The sequence below is a fragment of the Babylonia areolata genome, chromosome 1, assembly GCF_041734735.1.
Source record: "Babylonia areolata isolate BAREFJ2019XMU chromosome 1, ASM4173473v1, whole genome shotgun sequence".
Lineage (NCBI taxonomy): Eukaryota > Metazoa > Mollusca > Gastropoda > Neogastropoda > Buccinidae > Babylonia > Babylonia areolata.
Window position 1 is genome coordinate 16,660,424 of NC_134876.1, and position 19,196 is coordinate 16,679,619.

At 39.7% G+C, this 19,196-nt stretch overlaps 1 protein-coding gene and 1 long non-coding RNA gene across 20 annotated transcripts in view; one reads left to right on the forward strand and one right to left on the reverse strand.

The window, feature by feature from the left end:
- Positions 1 to 15,582, reverse strand: part of LOC143280091 (uncharacterized) — a 30,862-nt gene extending 15,280 nt beyond the window's left edge. The window contains exons 1-2 of one of the 10 annotated variants that reach the window (XM_076584681.1): positions 10,380 to 10,491; positions 6,623 to 6,698 (exon numbers count right to left, since the gene is read on the reverse strand). Coding sequence is in view for 4 of the 10 variants with exons in the window: in XM_076584624.1 (XP_076440739.1) it covers positions 10,380 to 10,442 (63 nt within the window). In the remaining 6 variants the exon portion in view is untranslated. Of the gene's footprint in view, positions 1 to 3,075; positions 3,192 to 6,622; positions 6,699 to 10,379; positions 10,501 to 11,155; positions 11,574 to 11,608; positions 11,818 to 15,238 lie in introns of those variants that run through there. The other 9 variants (XM_076584715.1, XM_076584665.1, XM_076584657.1 and 6 more) reach the window with 9 other exon arrangements.
- LOC143280146 (uncharacterized) overlaps positions 1 to 19,196 on the forward strand; it is a 108,225-nt gene that overhangs the window by 99 nt on the left and 88,930 nt on the right. For 2 of the 10 annotated variants that reach the window (XR_013054999.1, XR_013054997.1), the window contains exons 2-3: positions 573 to 1,313; positions 1,711 to 2,135. This is a non-coding gene — a long non-coding RNA (uncharacterized LOC143280146). Of the gene's footprint in view, positions 1 to 2; positions 1,314 to 1,710; positions 2,136 to 15,929; positions 16,019 to 19,196 lie in introns of those variants that run through there. The other 8 variants (XR_013054995.1, XR_013054993.1, XR_013054996.1 and 5 more) reach the window with 7 other exon arrangements.

The window sequence follows — 19,196 nt, forward strand, 5'->3', positions numbered from 1 at the left end:
GTAAACTCAGAAAAAGTTGCACAGAACTTAATTTGAGGAAAACAAACAAACGAATAAACACATAAAAACAACAACAGCAAAATAGAAAATAATATGAGTTGACTTGTCAGGTCACATTAAAAAAACAAAACAAAAACAAAACAACAACAATAAAAAACAAAAACGAACAAATTGGAAACAACAACAAAACAACAACAACAAAACTGACGCGTGAAAATTAATTCGCTCAGTCACTCGCGTGTGCACACAGACACCATACCATTACACATGCATCCATACATACAGGCACATACACACACACACACACACACACACACACACATGCATCAAGCACACAATCACACACACATCAAGCACACACTCACACACACACACACACATACTGCAAGGAATGCTTTATTTTTATTGTAATTCAAAACAGAATCGGCATCCACAAACTCCTTGGATTAAAGTAAAATATCACGCACGCACACACACACACACACACACACACACGCACACACACCATCGATATTACTGAGAAGGAACTCAGTGCGTTCTTTGGCTTCATTATGCGATGCTGCATGCTGCAGCCGGAATCTTGCACGCGAAACAACGGCCTTGTAGAAAAACAAAGAAGCAGCGATCGCAAGAAGGCGCGCGTGAACTCCGGGGAGAGTTCTGTCTTGGATCGGCACCTGACAAAACTGGATGTAGTGTCAGTGTGTTTGTGACTTATCGGTAGGCCTGTACAACCCAGTCACCGTTAGCACCAAACGGTCAGAAGATGTTAGTGCAAGGTTAGAGGTCAAATGAAAAAGTGAAGTGGAGTGATGGCCTAGAGGTAACGCGTCCGCCTAGGAAGCGAAAGAATCTGAGCGCGCTGGTTCGAATCACGTCTCAGCCGCTGCTGGATATTTTCTCCCCCTCCACGAGACTGACCTTGAGTGTTGGTCTGGACGCTAGTCATTCGGATGAGACGATAAACCTAGGTCCCGTGTGCAGCATGCACTTAGCGCACGTAAAAGAACCCACGGCAACAAAAAGGTTGTTCCTGGCAAAATTCTGTGGAAAAATCCACTTCGAGAGGAAAAACAAATAAAACTGCATGCAAGAAAATTTTTTTAAAAATGGGTGGCGCTGTAGTGTAGCGACGCGCTCTCCCTGGGGAGAGCAGCCGGAATTTCACACAGGGAAATCTGTTGTGACAAAAAGAAATACAAATACAAAAAGGCACTAGGGTGAACATCGGAGGTCCTGGGGGAGACTGAATGGTCGACCAGTGGTAGCCCCCAACTGACTTCTCCCATAAAACCAAGCCATTTGTGCGTCTGGTATGTTCGCACTGAAGAATTTAACACCAGTCTAAACCCGCGTATGATAATTATAATTAATACCAGGGTATAACAGTTAACGGCAGTTCAGTTCAGATCAGTAGCTCAAGGAGGCGTCACTGCGTTCGGACAAATCCATATACGCTACGCCACATCTGCCAGGCAGATGCCTGACCAGCAGCGTAACCCAACGCTCATAGTCATACCTTGAGAGAGAGAAAAAGAAAGAGAGTTTAACACCAGCTACTACTATGTATGCTCTTTTTTTTCTTTTTATATTTCATAAATTTTAATCATTTTCCATATGTGTTTATCTTTTATTCAAAAAGTCTTTTTTTTCTCTCTGTTTTATTTTGTTTTCTTATTTATTTCATATCGGTTTATTTATCTGTGGTAGGCCGTTCACAAGGCTGACCATCGCGTTGGGTCTATGCGGCGGACAGGTCAGTCGTCTGTCCACCCCCACCACTCCCCCGCGCGCGCCCTCACTCCATCTCTCTCTCTCTCTCTTTATTAAATTTTTTTTTTTTTAGCACGTGTGGTGTGGTGTATATGATGGACCAATGGTTTCAGTTTGACGCTTTCTTGGAACTGAAACTGAATTTTCCTCCCATCTGACGTGGCCTTCATGAACGAAGAACTGCCACGGGAAGCCGTATATTGCGCCACTTATCCAGGCATCCCATCACAACCACCACCATCACAACTGCAACGACATTGACATCTCTCATTGTCGTGAACACGTGGTGGTCACTGCCCGTGACTCCGATGGAACTGGCCAGTCATCAGAATGTGGCTGTGAGCTTCTTTTCACTGGCTCAGGTCAGTTGATCCCATTGATTTTTGTCTTTCTGCAAGTGGATGCGTGTTTTGATTATAGGTTTGCCAGTGTGTGTGTGTGTGTGTGTGTGTGTGTGTGTGTGTGTGTGTGTGTGTGTGTGTGTGTGTGTGTGTGTGTGTGTGTGTGTTAATGAAAAAAATGAATGAACCCTTTGACATTATTTTGGTTTAATATTAATAATGATGATAATTATTATTATTTATATAGCGCTGAATCTTGTGCAGATAAATCAAAGCCCTTTCACACCAGTCATTCCCACGCATGCATAACTCTAAACTTGAGAAACTGAAGGCAAAGAAGAGGCAGGGGAGGGATGCTATCATGGTGGGTTTTAAGGCTAGACTTCAAAGAGCTGAATGTGGAGAACTGACGAATCGAAGCTGACCCTTTCCTTCAGTGAATATATTCTGCATTGTATTTGTTTATCTAATATTGTACTATTCATTATACAGGTCTATCTGTCCAACTGTCTGTCTGTCCTTAATAATTTGTTTAATGATTCATGCGTTTACTTCTTAATTTACTTGTACTTAATCATTCATTCCAAATATTTGACATGACAAGATGAACTATAACAATTTATACTCTTGACTGATTGTTCATTTATTTCATCTTTCTTTTTTAAACTCGTTTATTTATTTTAAGATTTTTTTCCTATCACACTAGAAATAACAAAAACATTACATGGTATGCAAAAGACACTTGGCTACAGTATTTTTCTGTCTTGGTGACCAGACACAGCCATAGTGTGCAGAATCACAAATAAACAAATCTAGTTTTAAACACACACACACACACACAGATATATATATATATATATATATATATATATATATATATATATATATATATATATATATATATATATACGGGTTCAGACTGACAATCATCAACTATGACAGGCTGGTATTTAGAACTGACTTGTGGTCTGGAATGCTCCTTTGCGGTCGGTCGGCTGGGCAGTAAGCATCATGGTTAATGATTTTTGTGTGGACCTGCACAGTCTGTTCTCTGTCTTACTCTGCCTCTCTTTAGTCTCTGTGTGCGCACGCATATGTGATTTGATTAAAACGTGTTGGGCTTGTATAAGATATTGTTATTCCAGGTGTTGTTTTTTTTTAATTATCAAGATTAACCATGCTTGAAGTTTGTGTATATAAATGTTATAATTTGTTTTTTTTGTAACCAGTCATTATTATACAAACAAGAGAGGCAAGGCCTTCAAGACTCACTTGTGATACACTTAAAAAAAAAATCTAATCGTTAAAATGTGTTCTGTATTTGTTATTATAACGTTTCGGGTTAAAAAAAAAAAAAGTAAAAAAAAAAAAGCCCTAACCAGATTCGAACCCCGTGTGTGTTCGGGTGAGAAGAAACTGTCTTACCCATTACACTATCGTGGCTCCTTAACTGACGTTCTAAAATTTAATATTTGAACATACTTTTTTAAAGGGCGATAAATCAATTGCGGTATTGGCAGTGAGAACGCTGTTTAAATCATATTATTCTGGTGTATCTTGGGCATTCAAAAACTCTTTAAGGGCAATAAAAAATTCTTTTTAAGTCCGCGATTAAGAAGACGTGGCTATCGCCGCAATCACACTGCAACATTTAGCCGTTTTCTCCAGATCTAGATAGATGTACAAGTTTAGTTACACCTGCCGGGAATGTAGTACGACACGGTTGATTCAATTTCTCTTTTATGTTCATTCTAGTTTTATAGTTTTAAAGTTGATATGAAAATTGAGTATTTTGTTAAAATAATAACATGTAGAGCCAAGTACAAGTACTTCTAAACGTCGTATGAAGTGAAAAGGACTTCATTTTGAGGAAAGTCAAGACTGGAAATTTTTTTGTTTCATCGTGATCAATTCAAGGGAATGAACTCGCATGGTTTACAATTTTAAACTGTGAATTCCGACTGATTCTGTGGATATTTTTATGGCAGTTTGGGGCATAATCCAGTTAGTGATGAGGCGTTCACAAATCTTTCTTTGAATAAATATTTAACGGTCTCCTTCTCCAACTTTCCATCACATGTTATCGTGTATTGTCCATTGAATATAGGATTGAATAGGCAGGTCAACAACTTGAAACAAAATGGCGTCGTTCGCGTTCGCGAAGAATACAAGCACGCACTTTGAATGTGTATAAATATGTGTACACAACTGATTTTTGCCCATGATCTTCAGGGCTCAGCCAATAGATATGTAAAGTCCACTCATCCTATTGATTTTAGTATTTTCCAAAAAAAGACCACTTGGGCGAATGAACATAGTGAAAGCCCTGTACACTGAGAGTAAAACACACAAGCTTTTTATGTATTGAGTATAATTTCAGAATGTAATGTTTAAGATGAGAAAGATCAGTTTAAAGCAAATTAAGTCCCCTAGCATTAATTATAGAGTAATTTCCCTTTTTTACTGTCTGCACCAAACGTTTGCAAAATAAATAAAACTTCCATGCTTAGAAAAAGAAGTTCCTGTTTGAACACAAAATGATAATAATGACTGCTCTTGTTGTTGTGTCAGAATACCAGATCAAAGTGCCAAGTTTAGATAATACAAAAATTATAAATATAACAGTAAATGCAGTTTGCATATAATTCGGCTTCATTTTTTATTTGTTTGTGCCCATCCCAGAGGTGCAATATTGTTTTAAACAAGATGACTGGAAAGAACTGAATTTTTCCTATTTTTATGCCTAATTTGGTGTCAACTGACAAAGTATTTGCAGAGAAAATGTCAATGTTGAAGTTTATCACGGACACACACACACACACACACACACACACAACCGAACACCGGGTTAAAATATAGACTCACTCTGTTTACACAAGTGAGTCAAAAAAGTAAAAAAAAAAGAAAAGGTTAGGCCGAAAAAAAACCGCAGTGTTGTTCAAGATTAATATAATTCAATGTATGCACCTCGTATTCCTGTCAAAACAAACCTTCACCATGACCTAGTAGCCAAGTTATAAGCGTGTTTACTGCAGTCCGTGAAGCCCCCCCCCCCCCCCCTTTTTCAGTCTCCTTCTCACCCCCGACACACACACCACACACAAAATCCCGGCTAGAACTGCGGCCTTGACATTGTTCCAACCAATCATCGCAACGCCATACTGCATCTGCACTGAGCGTGCACAGTGTTCAGTTTATAACGCTGTGCAATGCAGTGTCACGGTGACCTTGCCCCACGCTTGTCCCAGAACAGGACCAGCTGCGATTACATGACAGATAATGCGTATGACGCATGCAGTAATACATAAGGCCAAGGCCCCTCAATGAAGGGGTATGTGAACAGACTTTAAAAAAAAAAAAAGCAAAAAAAAAAAAAAAAAAAAAAAAGCAACAACAACAAAAAAACAACAATTCACATAATACAACATACATAGAAAACTCGATATAACATAAGTTCCAAATGAAAACTAGCCTAGCAACGAAACAGTGTTTTCATGACGTACAAGCCCCCTGACAATGATATGCCTGTCTTTGTCTGCCCCAACTGTCAGCGAACATTTCGTGCGCAGATTGGACTATTCAGTCATCTGCGCATTCACAGATAGATTCATGAGCATCCTCCCCCCCCCCCACCCCACCACCACCCTCCCCCCATCCCCCAGCTGGATGACAACGATGGTCATCATCGATCTCGATGGACACACCACCACCCACCCAGTTTCTCAGACTTTGAAAACTTTATATAATTACAAAGCAAGGTTTCTAACAATTTCACAGGAGGTTGAAGACATAAACAAGTTCAGTTTAAACATATATTTGGTTGTCTATAATATTTAGGCTTAATAAATTATTCTCGAATATTCCTCAAAGCTGGACAACAAAGGACAAAGTGCATTTCATTTTCTGTCGAATCTTTGCATAATGGACAAATCAGATCAGTGTCATTACATGATACCAGAGAGAGAGAGAGAGAGAGAGGGGGGGGGGGGGGGGGGAGGGGGATGTGTGTGTGTGTGTGTGTGTGTGTGTGTGTGTGTGGATTTATATTGATAGAGAGAGTGCGGGTGTGTGGGGTGGGCCGTTGGGGTGGGTGGGTGGGTGTGGGGGGTGGGGGTTATGCAGATCAGTCTAGTTTAGACATGCTAAGGCGAGTCCAAATCTGCCCAAGCATGATTCCGTAGAAATGGTATCGTGTCAGTTAGACCAAACGTGGATGTTTATAAATGCACGTTGTGATATGACTTGTAAGTATCAACAACCTTGTCAATGAAATCCAAAACTCAAACCTGATGTGCGGAGATTCGACGGAAAAAAAAATCTGCGATTTTCTTACGAATCGATTCGAATTCGAAATCCCGCAGCCAAAACATAAAATGCTGCTTGTTCAGTTTCTACTATATCTGTAGCTGACGCTCACGTCACGGTGTACGTGTATGTTTCAGCTCCCCACACCCCTCACTCTGTCTCTGTGGCCCCCCTCCCGCAAACCCGCCGCTCCTTCCACGCACCACTTGCCAATAGTAAAGCTCTGCGAACGAGTCAGACTACCCTGCAGCGAAGTTTGGAAGGGGTTGTCAAACAGGTCTGGAACAGTGGAAAAAGAAGTAAAGGCTTATTTAGCCTGCCTCGCCCCAACACCACCACCACCACCACCACCAACAAAACCCAAACAAATAAACCGCCTTTCCTTACACGATTAAAGTCATAGCCGGTCGGTGTTAAACAGCGTCCCAGAAAACCCCCAGGAAAAAACCCCCGAAAAAAGCAACAACAAAAACAAACAAAACAAAACAAAACAAACAAACAAACAAAAACAACAACAACAACAACAAAAAACCAAGAGAGGCAAGGCCTTCAAGACTCACTTGTGATACACTTAAAAAAAATCCAAGCTTTTTATGTGTAGCCGTGTACCGAGTGGTTACTGAAGGGTACGGCACAAAAGACTTAACTAAATGATTGATTGAATGAAAGGATAGACAAGATCCCACGCACAGGCCAGGAACATATAGAGGCCAGTCACAAATGGGGTTTTCTATTGTTTTATTTACAATATTCTAAAAGAAGAAGACTAAGAAGAAGAAATAATGAGAAGAAGACAACTAGGAGAAGAACTAAGAAGAAGAACTAAGAACTAAGAGAAGACAAAAAGAGAAGACTAAGAAGAAGACAGTGCCTGGAATGACAGAAACAAATGTCATAAGCACAACATGTCGGCACAAGTGAATAGTAAAGCACATGTATACATATTACATGGAAAGATTACCACTTGGTATTCCATATGTGTGAAGACCAAACACTGACATCAAATGACATTCCTAATACATTTAAATAGTGCAGTTAAAGTGATTGAAACAATGCTGACTTGGTGAAAGCACACTGACAGTATAGATTATTTAAAGCTTATATTGTGTCAAAGTGACAAATGAATCAGTTTATCATGTTGCACTATACTGGAGTAAGCTGTATAGGAGACAGCATGACAACTAAATTACAGTTAACAGACTGATACATATCAGGTGGTTTTACCCAATAACTGGTATTAATCCAACACTATCTTGTAATCACAACAGCAGAATACTACACACATCTTAGAGTACTGAGCACACTGTAGCAGTACAACCGAGATCAGCATGTAAGATAATACCTGAATAGTAAACAAGATGGAGAATCAGTGGCTTAGATATAATACTGGCAAACTGATAGACCAGAGAGTAAGTGAAGCACCATCATGGCTTAACCATTAAGTGGTGAATGAACTTTATGCACTCACTAGAACATTCTGGAACAAACTATCTGTGTACAGAGACGTCACTGACTGTGACGTTAAGAAGAGTCAAATGGAATACTGCTACGAGCATATGACGACATGGCAATTATTTATATCAATCATAGCCGAGCTGTGATTAACATGTCAAAGCAATAACTGAACAAAGAATTAACTTAACAAAGCAATGACCGAACATACTCATATGAACACAAATACTGTGTCGAATAATACAATTTACAAATCAACACATTCTACACACTAGTACTTACAGCGATACGTAGTGAGGTGTCAGCTGTTGTGGGGACACACACGACACACTGCCCGCGACACAGCAAGAGAGAGAGAGCAGGCTCTGGTCAGATGACTGACCAGGTATGAAATGACCACTCATCATTCACTGTGCCAATTTATGCAAGTTTAGCGGACCGCAAAGTGCGTCACGTGTGCTTGCAAGCAGATCGTCACTAATCACGAAGAATCCGATGACAATTGTGTTTGTTTAAAGGTGTTCAGTGATAGATTTCTAAATGATTCCTGAACCGATTTACGTCAGATAAGTTGCAAAAGAAAGAGCTCAACGCCTACTTTATAATGAGTGTAAAATGAAGTGTTGATTATTTAAGATGAATTTATAATCTTAATTTAAGTCACCTGAACAGGGTCAGTTTTAACGAGCTCGTCGCTGAAACTTACAAACTGCGTTAAATCAGTTTCACGTAGGCAAACATAAATGGAATAGATTTAAAGATGGAATTAAGACAATTCTGCCAGTATATAATACTAGTAGTTTACTGATCCGACAAAAGAGCTATTAATTAAATACTGTGGAACAGAAACACAAGTTTGCTCTCAGCCAATGACATATCGCGACGCGACACTGCTCGAGCAGTCAGCAGGTGGTCTGGCCAGGACAAAATGATGTAAGCGGAGTGACGTCACATATTCTGTGGCGGGTTATGAGGGAAAACTGTCGTCTGCTGTGGCTTGTGTGTGAATAGTGTTGGAGCAAGCATAGCACGCTTGGTCACATATGTATTGAGTATAATTTCAAAATATAATGTTTAAGATGAGAAAGATCAGTTTAAAGCAAATTAACTCCCCTGGCATTACAGAGTAATTTCCCTTTTTTACTATCTGCACCAAAACGTTTGCAAAATAAATAAAAATTCCATGCTTAGCAAAAGAAGTTCCTCTTTGAACAAAAAATGATAATAATGACTGCTCTAACTGTTGGGTCAGAATATCAGATCAACGTGCCAAGTTTAGAGAATACAAAAAATATAAATATAACAGTAAAAGCAGTTTGCATATAATTAGGCTTCATTCTTTATTTTTTTTGTGCCCATCCCAGAGACGCAATATTGTTTTAAATAATATGACTGGAAAGAACTGAATTTTTCCTATTTTTATGCCAAATTTGGTGTCAACTGACAAAGTAGTTGCAGAGAAAATGTCAATGTTGAAGTTTACCACGGACACACAGACACACACACACACACACACACACAGACAACCGAACACCGGGTTAAAACATAGACTCACTTTGTTTACACAAGTGAGTCAAAAAACCAAACCACACACACACAAAAACAAAAACAAACAAACAAAAACACAACAAAACAAAACAAAACAAACAAACAAACAAAAAAAAAAACAACAACAAAACAAAACAAAAACAAAGAAAGAAAGAAACAAACAAACAAAAAAACACAACAACAAAAAATAAAAAACCGAGGTCGGTTTACACTAATGCGCACTGAATCTTGAAATACATTCTTTTTTTTTTCCCTGACACTGAAATTGAATCAAACAATTTTTTTCTGATCTTTCTCGACAATAATTGTTTTGAGTACACCATTTTGAGTGGATCTTTTAGACCCCGAAGACAATGACAACATCCACTCATGCATCTGATGTGAAACGTAGGGTTGAAATTATCAAAATACGATTAAGCATGAACCTTGATACCACATATCTTAAAACAGGGAATATGAATCGTTAATATTGGTAAGGTAACAAACAATACACACCAATCAAAAGTCTCACATTGTAGGCCATGATTATAAGAAGGTGACACACTAACATCAAGGGACGCAATCGAACTTCATCACACGCAAAAAATAGCTGTGCAGAAAAACCGACATTATTTTTCATGCAGATTCAATATCACACATGCACGCACGCACGCACGCACGCGCGCACACACACACACACATATACACACATTCGCGCTTGCTTGCATGCACCGAACTGGCCATTTGCGAAGAAGAACTGCGAAAGAATCAATATTTAATTTGTTAAAAAATTAAAATAAAAAGAAAGGAAGAAAGAGACAAAGCACCAACAAAAACAAACACTGAAATAAAACTAACAAAAACTACAAACAACCCCCCCCCAAAAAAAAACAAACAAACAACAACAACAAAAAACAAAAAACACCCAAAATCACACACCACACACACACACACACACACACGCACAGAGATATGCCGAACCTTCATAAATGTTTCTCCCGTCGTACCGAATGAGATCCTTTGCTTTTCATGTATTCTTCTCATCCATATTTTTTTCGTTTGTCATGATGAGTAGAACGTGTCTACACACTGTGAAGTGAACGGGAAAGACTGACGCAGTTGGCGGGGGAGGCGTGGGAGGGGGGGGGGGAGTCATTTTGGGGCATTAACGCTTGCCCTGAAATAACTCTAATGGAGTCTTATAGGGACATGTGATGGAGTTATCCCAGTTCTATTCCAGATTGACTCCCCTTGGCAAAAAGCGTTAGAGGGGGTGGGCGGTGGGAGTTATCGGGGATCAGCCCAGGAAGACTCCATAAATAGTTCCGCCATTTGCCTTGTGAGTCCCACATACACGCTTTTTTTTTTTTTTTTTTTTTTTTTTTTTTTCAAAATGCGCATTTTGCAAATTCAAAATTTTCCAGTGAGAGAAGGGGGTGAACTAAAACTGGAGCAGGAGGTGGAGAGAAAAAAAGAAAGACAAAAAAAGACGACCTGTCTTGAAATGGCTGGTCCAGAGCCAAGTATGGTCGTAACTCGCTACTAACTGTGTGCAGTATGGAACTGACCAATGGCGTAGTTCGATCAACGTAGGCATTTAGTCACGTGTAAATGTCAAAAAGTTCGAAGCAAGGAATGCAGCTAGATCCTGGCAGGGGGAGTCACAACCGGACTTGGGGTCATTTTCAGGCGATTCCCCGGGGCTATAAACCATGCGTCTTGGTAAGATGAAATCAAGAAACACTGCAACGTCTTACCTTGATGGGGCTGAAGGAGAGCTCACTGCAGCGTTGTCCAAAAGTCAAGAAACATAAACTATATGTACACAAAAAAAAGCATGGGGAAAACCCACACTATTTTCACACCCGGCGCATGACATTCACTCAAAACAGACACAGAGAGACATGGACACAGACACAAACAGAGACAGACAGACAGACTCTCTCTCTCTCTCTCTCTCTCTCTCTGTGACTGCGACAGAATGATCTTCAGCGACCGACCAAGACCGTTGTAACTGACAGTTAATTGTGACAACAATGAGGGAAGCATTTGACTTTGTCGACGCGAAACGGAGCATGTGGTTTCAAGCTAAAAACAGTACACTATTATTAGAAAGATAGTGTATCTCAATATCGCACGTCTTGAAACAGGGAGTATGAATCATGCATATCTTGGTAACATACAAACACTACAAAGTAACTACGTCTTACCTTGTTGCTAGTGCCTGATTGGGAGGACATTATGCACGGATGAAGAGTGTTAAGTCCGGGAGGCTTCCGGATAATATGGCACGTAAAAATAGCTTTACCGGGAAAAACCAACACTAATAATTATTTGGAATCAGTGCAGGCTGATGCGATCTGGTACACACACACACAATTTCGCGTACGCTTGTACGGAACTGTCTACTTGTTGATAAGAAAGAACCTAAAAAACGGAAAAGAGGAAAAATCGCGTGCATAGATACGCCCAACCTTCATATGTCAGGCCTGTCATGTTGAATCAGACTGATCAGAAAATCGAACTGAACGTCTAGTCATTCGGATGAGACAATAAACCGGCCGAGGTCCCGTGTGTAGTGACACACTTAACGTACTGGAAAAGACTGAACCCATGGCAACACTAAATGTAGTTCACTGGCAAAATTATGAAGAAGAAATCTGTCCACTCTAACCGGTATATAGATACATTCTGGAGAAACTGACACTGAAACGGGAATCAAGACAATGACCAGCCATGGAAGACCCTATCACACAAACACATGATTGCCTCGATGTTTGTTTATTATATATATATATATTATATATAATAACAGCATCGAGGCAATCATATATATATATATCGTTAATATATATATATATATATATATATATATATATATATATATACTTGAAATGAAAAAACAATGAAGGCCATGAGAACAAATGAATAACAAATAGTAAAGAGTGATAACTCTCTCCATTCACGAAGGTACACAATTTCAAGTCAGCATATTTTACCGATTCAGCCAGCACAGAGGAAAATAATATGCACATTGTAACAAACCCAGACGCTTCCTGAAAAGGAAGCTCCGTTCTTACTTTGTAAATGGGGAGGGCATACGCACGGGTTTATAAGTCAATAGGGCATGCGTCTATGTTACGTGAAAATAGCTTTACCGGTGTAATGTGTCGAAATCACACCCCGTTCCAAAACCACAGCCCTGGGAATGATTATGGGCACGTACCTAAAACGCATCCTCTGGGAAGTTGTTTTAGAACAGTCTGGAATCACTCCACCCCTGTTCTAGAATCCCCCACCCCCTGCCCCCTTACGTGTGGATGAAAGTGACTCTGGCTATGTCTGCATCAGTTAACCCACACCCCCGCAATACTAGTTCCACAGAAGAGGGAGGTGAGTTATTCAGGACCAAGGCCCATATGTACGCCCTTTCTCCAATTACTAAGCTAACAGTAGATGGGGACTGAATCTGGCCTAATACAGACTTATAAGAGGTGGGGGTGGGGCGTGATTCTGGCCCTGTGCCCGTTAAGATCCGTCCCAGAACCCGCATTCTTCTATTACCAAGATCAGAGAAGAGAAATGACAAAATTCTGACCTTGTACCGATAAACAATGTATCATCCTACGTAGCCCGAATTTCTCTGACAGAGAAATAATGTTGTGACCAAAAAGCAGTACAATACAGTACAATACAATACAATAAATGCAATACAATACACTGCAATGCAATACAATACAATAAACGCAATACAATACAATAAATGCAATACAATACAATAAATGCAATACAATACAATACAATAAATGCAATACAATACAATACAATACAATACAATACAATACAATACAATACAATACAGAGGTCAATTGGGACGTCAAATCATTGAATTTTTCATCTCATCTGAATTCAACGAATCAAACCTGTAGATTTTCCCAGGAAAAACTTTAGTAGATCAGGACTTTTATTTCTAAGAAAGGGGGTCATTTTAGGATGGGGATTTTGGAAACCCGTGGAAAAACCCATGCATTGTTAGAGCCAGCGCATGTTGATGCAATGGGCGCGCGAACAGTATGTCTTTGTGTGTGTGTCAGAGAGAGAGAGAGAGAGAGAGAGAGAGAGAGTGTGTGTTATGTGTCAGTATAATATGTGTGTGTGTGTGTGTGTGTGTGTGTGTGTGTGTGTGTGTGTTGATGGCTCTGTGATGATAAATATCATGCTATTATTACATCTTTCCCCCTTTGCCCATCCTCCTCTCAAACACTGTCAGTGCCCAACCCCATTACACTATTTCCGATGCGTCCGAGTGAGTCAAACTCTGACACTACATGTACACCCACACCCACACTCAGACACCAACACTCACACACACACACACACACACACACGTACACACGAACGCGCGGACACACACAAACGGCACAAAGAGAGAGAGAGAGAGAGAGAGAGAGAGAGAGAGAGAGAGAGTACGGACACACACAAACGGCACACACACACACACACACACACACACAGAGAGAGAGAGAGAGAGAGAGAGAGAGAGAGAGAGAGAGAGAGTACGGACACACACAAACGGCACAGAGAGAGAGAGAGAGAGAGAGAGAGAGAGAGAGAGAGAGCACGGACACACACAAACGGCACAAAGAGAGAGAGAGAGAGAGAGAGAGATAACGTGACAGCTGCAGCTGCTCTCAGTCATGCCCTATCCCACGCCCCCACCCCCCCCCCCACCCCTCCTTCCAGTGTGGTGCTGCTTTCATTCGTCGGGCCTCTGACTGGTCGACACGACAGACGATCACATATGTTATTACGTAAAACATACGAAATTTAAAGTTCAGCGATTGCCGTGGTGAATTTGTGTTGCAGAATTACATATGCGGAGTTAACTCAAAATTCTGCGGTTGCCTTTGTGAATATGTGTGTTCCAGAATCACGTGTGTTCATGGCAGAATTTAAAATCTGCAATTGCTGAGGTGAATATGTGTGTTCCAGAATTACAAATGTTTATGCGGAACTTGAAATCTGCGACCATTGCCGTGGTTAAAGCCTGTCCCAGAATTACATATGTTCATGGGGAGTTTAAAATTCTGCGATAGCCATTGTTGTCCTATTTCCTATGAATGTGCTGGTTTTCAACGGTATTTTGTTTGAAATTTTTACAACACAAATGCCGACAGGGCAACAACTTGAGAAATTATGTGGAGTGATGTGCCAAGATGTAATGCGTCCGCCAAGGAAGCGAGAGAATCTGAGCGCACTGGTTCAAATCCCGCACAATCGCCAGTATTTTCTCCCTCTCCACTAGACCTTGTGTGGTGGTCTGGACGCTAGTCATTCGGATGAGACGATGAACCGAGGTCCCGAGTGCAGCATGCACTTTGCGCACGTAAAAGAATCCACGGCAACAAAAGGGTTGTCCATGGCAAAATTCTGTAGAAAAATCCACTTCGATAGGATGAAAAAAAAAAAAAAAACCCAAACAAAAAACAAAACAAACAAACTGCATGCAGGAAAAAATACACAAAAATGGGTGGCGCTCTCAGCATAGCGACGCGCTCTCCCTGGGGAGAGCAGCCCGAATTTCACGCAAAGAAATCTGTTGTGACAAAAAAGAATGATACAATACAATACAATACAATACATGACATTATATCCTGTCGTGATGTACATGTATACGGCGGGTGTCCCCGCAGAAAACATTGTGGCGTGAGTCACAAAACGAAAGAGAAGAAAGAACAACGCAGCAGACAACAAAAACTACAACAAACAAAACGAAACCAAAAAAAAAAAAAAAAAAAAAAAAAAAAAAGGACAGTCGGTGGAGAAGAGAATTGTACAACCTTTTGTCGCAACACATTTCCCTCCATGAATCCGGCCCTCACCCTTTCTCCACAGTTTGACAGGAAAATCAGACTGAGCAGCCTAGTCGGATGGAACGCTAACACGAGCTCCCGTGTGCAGCACGCACTGAAAAACAACAAAAGTGAAGAGGAAATCCACTCTGATAGGCAGGGACACACACACACACACACACACACACACACACACACATATATATATATACATATATATCTATATATAATTATGTATTATATATAATAATAATAATAATAATATAATGGGTGAAGGAGAAAAAAGGAGGGGAGAGTTGAGTCACACACACACACACACACACACACACACACACACCATTTCCCCTTGACCCCCCTTCCCATACTCCCCCCACCACACCCTATGCGTCATTTCCCTCTCTATCAGTCTAAAAAAAAAAAAATTGCGCAGAATATATATGTTATATTCAGCCTCACGGGACTAGGGTGTAGTCACATGAATGGCTAAGACGCATTTAAAAAAAAACACTTTTTTTGAAAACTTCTTCAAAATGATCTTGCGTGGTTTTAAAACCAGACCAGACCCTTGGCACCACTTGTCAGTGCAACTGTAGACCTACCAATGTGTGAATGCTTTGAGAAAATACTGTTCGGGTCCTGGCAGCTTGTCTCGTTTTTCTTTTTCTTTTTTTTATCATAGAAACGAGATGTACATTGTACTAAAACAAGTACAAACAGCAAACCTGGCGCTGTACTTATTACCGACATGGCATCGAAGACAAATCAAAGGTGGGTCAGTGCTTTGTGTTACGAGAGAGTGAGTGGTCTGTCGAACGTTTTGTGTGTGGTGATGGTGATGTCCTATTTCATGCTTGGGGAGTGAGGGTTTGCTTCATTTAAAACGTTTCTTAAACGAATCCCTGGTCATAAGTTTGGTTGTGGAGCTTTCGAAGAAAGACCACACGCTTTTCTGGATGGTTTGATCCAGTCAGCAGTGTGTCTACTTTAACTTTACTGATGCTGGCTCTCTCTCTCTGTGTGTGTGTGTGTGTGTGTGTGTGTGTGTGTGTGTGTGTGTGTGTGTGTTGTATTGTGTTGTGTTGGTGTATGTGTGTGTGTGTGTGCGTGTGTGTTTATTTGATTATGTATTTGTTTATTCATGTATTATCACTAACATCATTATCGATGTCATTGCTATTTATTTGATTTTTTATATTTAAGCGTGTGGATTGATCCATGCACGCTGATGAAACTTACTGAACGGGTGTGGCTGTGTGTGTGTGTGTGTGAAGGGGGGCGGGGGGGGGGGGGGAATTCGGAATGAGCGGCGTGGGAGGAATGCCGCCAAAACGCTAGAAATGATGGGACAAAAAAACAACAACAACAACAAAAAAACAACACAACAAAAACCAAAACAAACCCAAAACAAAACAAAAAACAAAAACAACAACCACCCCCAAACCAGCCCAACAACAACAGCAATGTCGAAAAAACAACAACAACAACAACAAAGAAAAAACAAAACAAAAAAACCCACCACCACCAACAACAAAAAACAAACAAAATAACAAACAAAATAACAAACAAACAAACAAAAGCCAACCCCAAAACAAAACAAACAAAAAACCAAAACGCTGCAAAGATCGTTCGCTCTGTTCAGGTTCAGCCCTGTTCTTTTGACTCACGTTCTAGCGCTCACATCATGAGCACTCGGGGCTCAGTCCGACAGGCTAGACAGAGGCTGCCTGCGTTTTACTCTAGGACAGACTTGCCTCACGATGGCACTTTACACTTTACACTTGTGGAACAATGATTCGCTTTGTGTTGGCAGGTTTATGTTTGTATGATAATGATTCAAGTATCTGTGTGTCTGAATCTCTGGTGAATATTTAACATTTTTGTAGTTTCACCAGCATAGTGAGTGCGTTTATAAATACGAATTGTGTTTCGTCACATTTTGGGGGGCGTGGTGTGTTGTTAAACACACACACACACACACACACACACAACAATAACCTGGCTAATGGTTTGGGGTTTAAACTGCTGATATTTAGCAAATGAAACACGAAGTGAAAAAATAAACATGTGAAACACCATAATGTAAGCTGAACACAACATTCATTTATCTATTCATTTATTCAGTTTTGACGGCGAAATATTTGGTGGGAAAACTACACCCCCAACAAAACAAAACAAAATATTCCAAAAGCAACACAACCTGTATTTGAAACGTTGGTTACAATGTTCTTTGCAATGAGGCGACGTGGACTTTAAAATGCGGACAGTGTAATAGATCATGTCAAACGACATGACATGAAAAAAAGGTAAATAAGGACTCTAAAAAGCAGACAGTCTAAGCAACTATATAAAAAAATAAGCGAAATATGGACTCAGTGTAAAATGCAGACAGGCATAGAAAACATGCCAAACAACACGACAATGACGAATGAAACGTGGACTCTGAAACGCAGACAGTCTAAGCAAGTATGTCAAAAGATATGAACACACACACACACACACACACACGCGCGCGCGCGCGCACGCACACACACACACACACAACAAACAACAACAACAAACACGCGAGAGTGATTTTATTTTGTTAATGTAGACACATACTCGCCAGTATGAAGGGACAGACGTTCATGAGATACACAGTTCCAGCAGTTTTCCACACCTCACTTTCTTTCTTGCATCAACAGCTGTTCTACCGGCAAATCAGTCAACATGATGACACAGACTGTACAGATACACAGAAGCTGTAATATTTACGAAATGAAAATATAGATTAAAAGAGAAAAAATATGTACATAATGGCCGCAAAATATCATCGGAAGAAAACTGACCAAAGTGTGAAATTATGTCAAACTGCACACTGATTCCCCTGCCTCTCTCTCCCTAACTTTCTCTTACTGTTTTAAATTTTTTAAAAATTTTTAATTTTTAAAAAATTTTTAAACATGTGCATGCTTATTTCAGTTCTTTTTTTTTTCTTTTTTCTTTTAAAAAAATGAATAGATTAATAATTATCTTAACCTATATTAATTTCCATTTTTTGTACTCTCTTTCTCTCTTTCTTATTCTCCTCTGTTTGTTGTTGTAATGTGCGTCTTCATGTTTTACATTTATTTGCTTATTTATCATCATTGTTGTCTTATCTATTTATTTATTATTATTATTATTTTATTATTATTATTATTACTACTACCTTTTTCTATATTATAATTATTATTTATTTATTTATCTATTTCTTTATGTAAGCTTATCTATTATTTATTCACCTTAATTTTTATTTATTTATTTATTTTATTAATTTTTTTTTCTCAAGGCCTGACTAAGCGCGTTGGGTTACGCTGCTGGTCAGGCATCTGCTTGGCAGATGTGGTGTAGCGTATATGGTTTTGTCTGAACGCAGTGACGCCTCCTTGAGCTACTGAAACGGAAACTTGTTGTTGTAAATGTGAAATTACCATTCATGTATCCATGACTATAATATGCATGCTGTACTGATATAATGATTCCTCCTTTTATTTGTGTTACTCTTTCCCCTTCGAGGGCCGGATGAAAAAAAAAGCATGATCTTGCTTACTCTGTTACCCTCAGAAAATAAAAATTTATTCAAAACTTCTTCAGTTCTCTTTGTCATACATGATACGATACAATATTATATATATATATATATACATATATATATATATATATATGTGTGTGTGTGTGTGTGTGTGTGTGTGTGTGTGTGTGTGTGTGTGTGTGTGTGTGCGCGCGCGCGTAAAAACACCAAAGCCTTATAATAAAACCACTGATAGGATTAATACATTGTGTTATTTAAATGTGTTTTTTCTTATCTATACCTTAGGAAGAAAAAAGATAGTGCTTTACTCGTATTCAGCCAGCTGTTCTATAGGCTACTGGCTTATCTGTTTATTTATCTATCTATTCATTTATCTGTCTGTTCATTAATTCATTT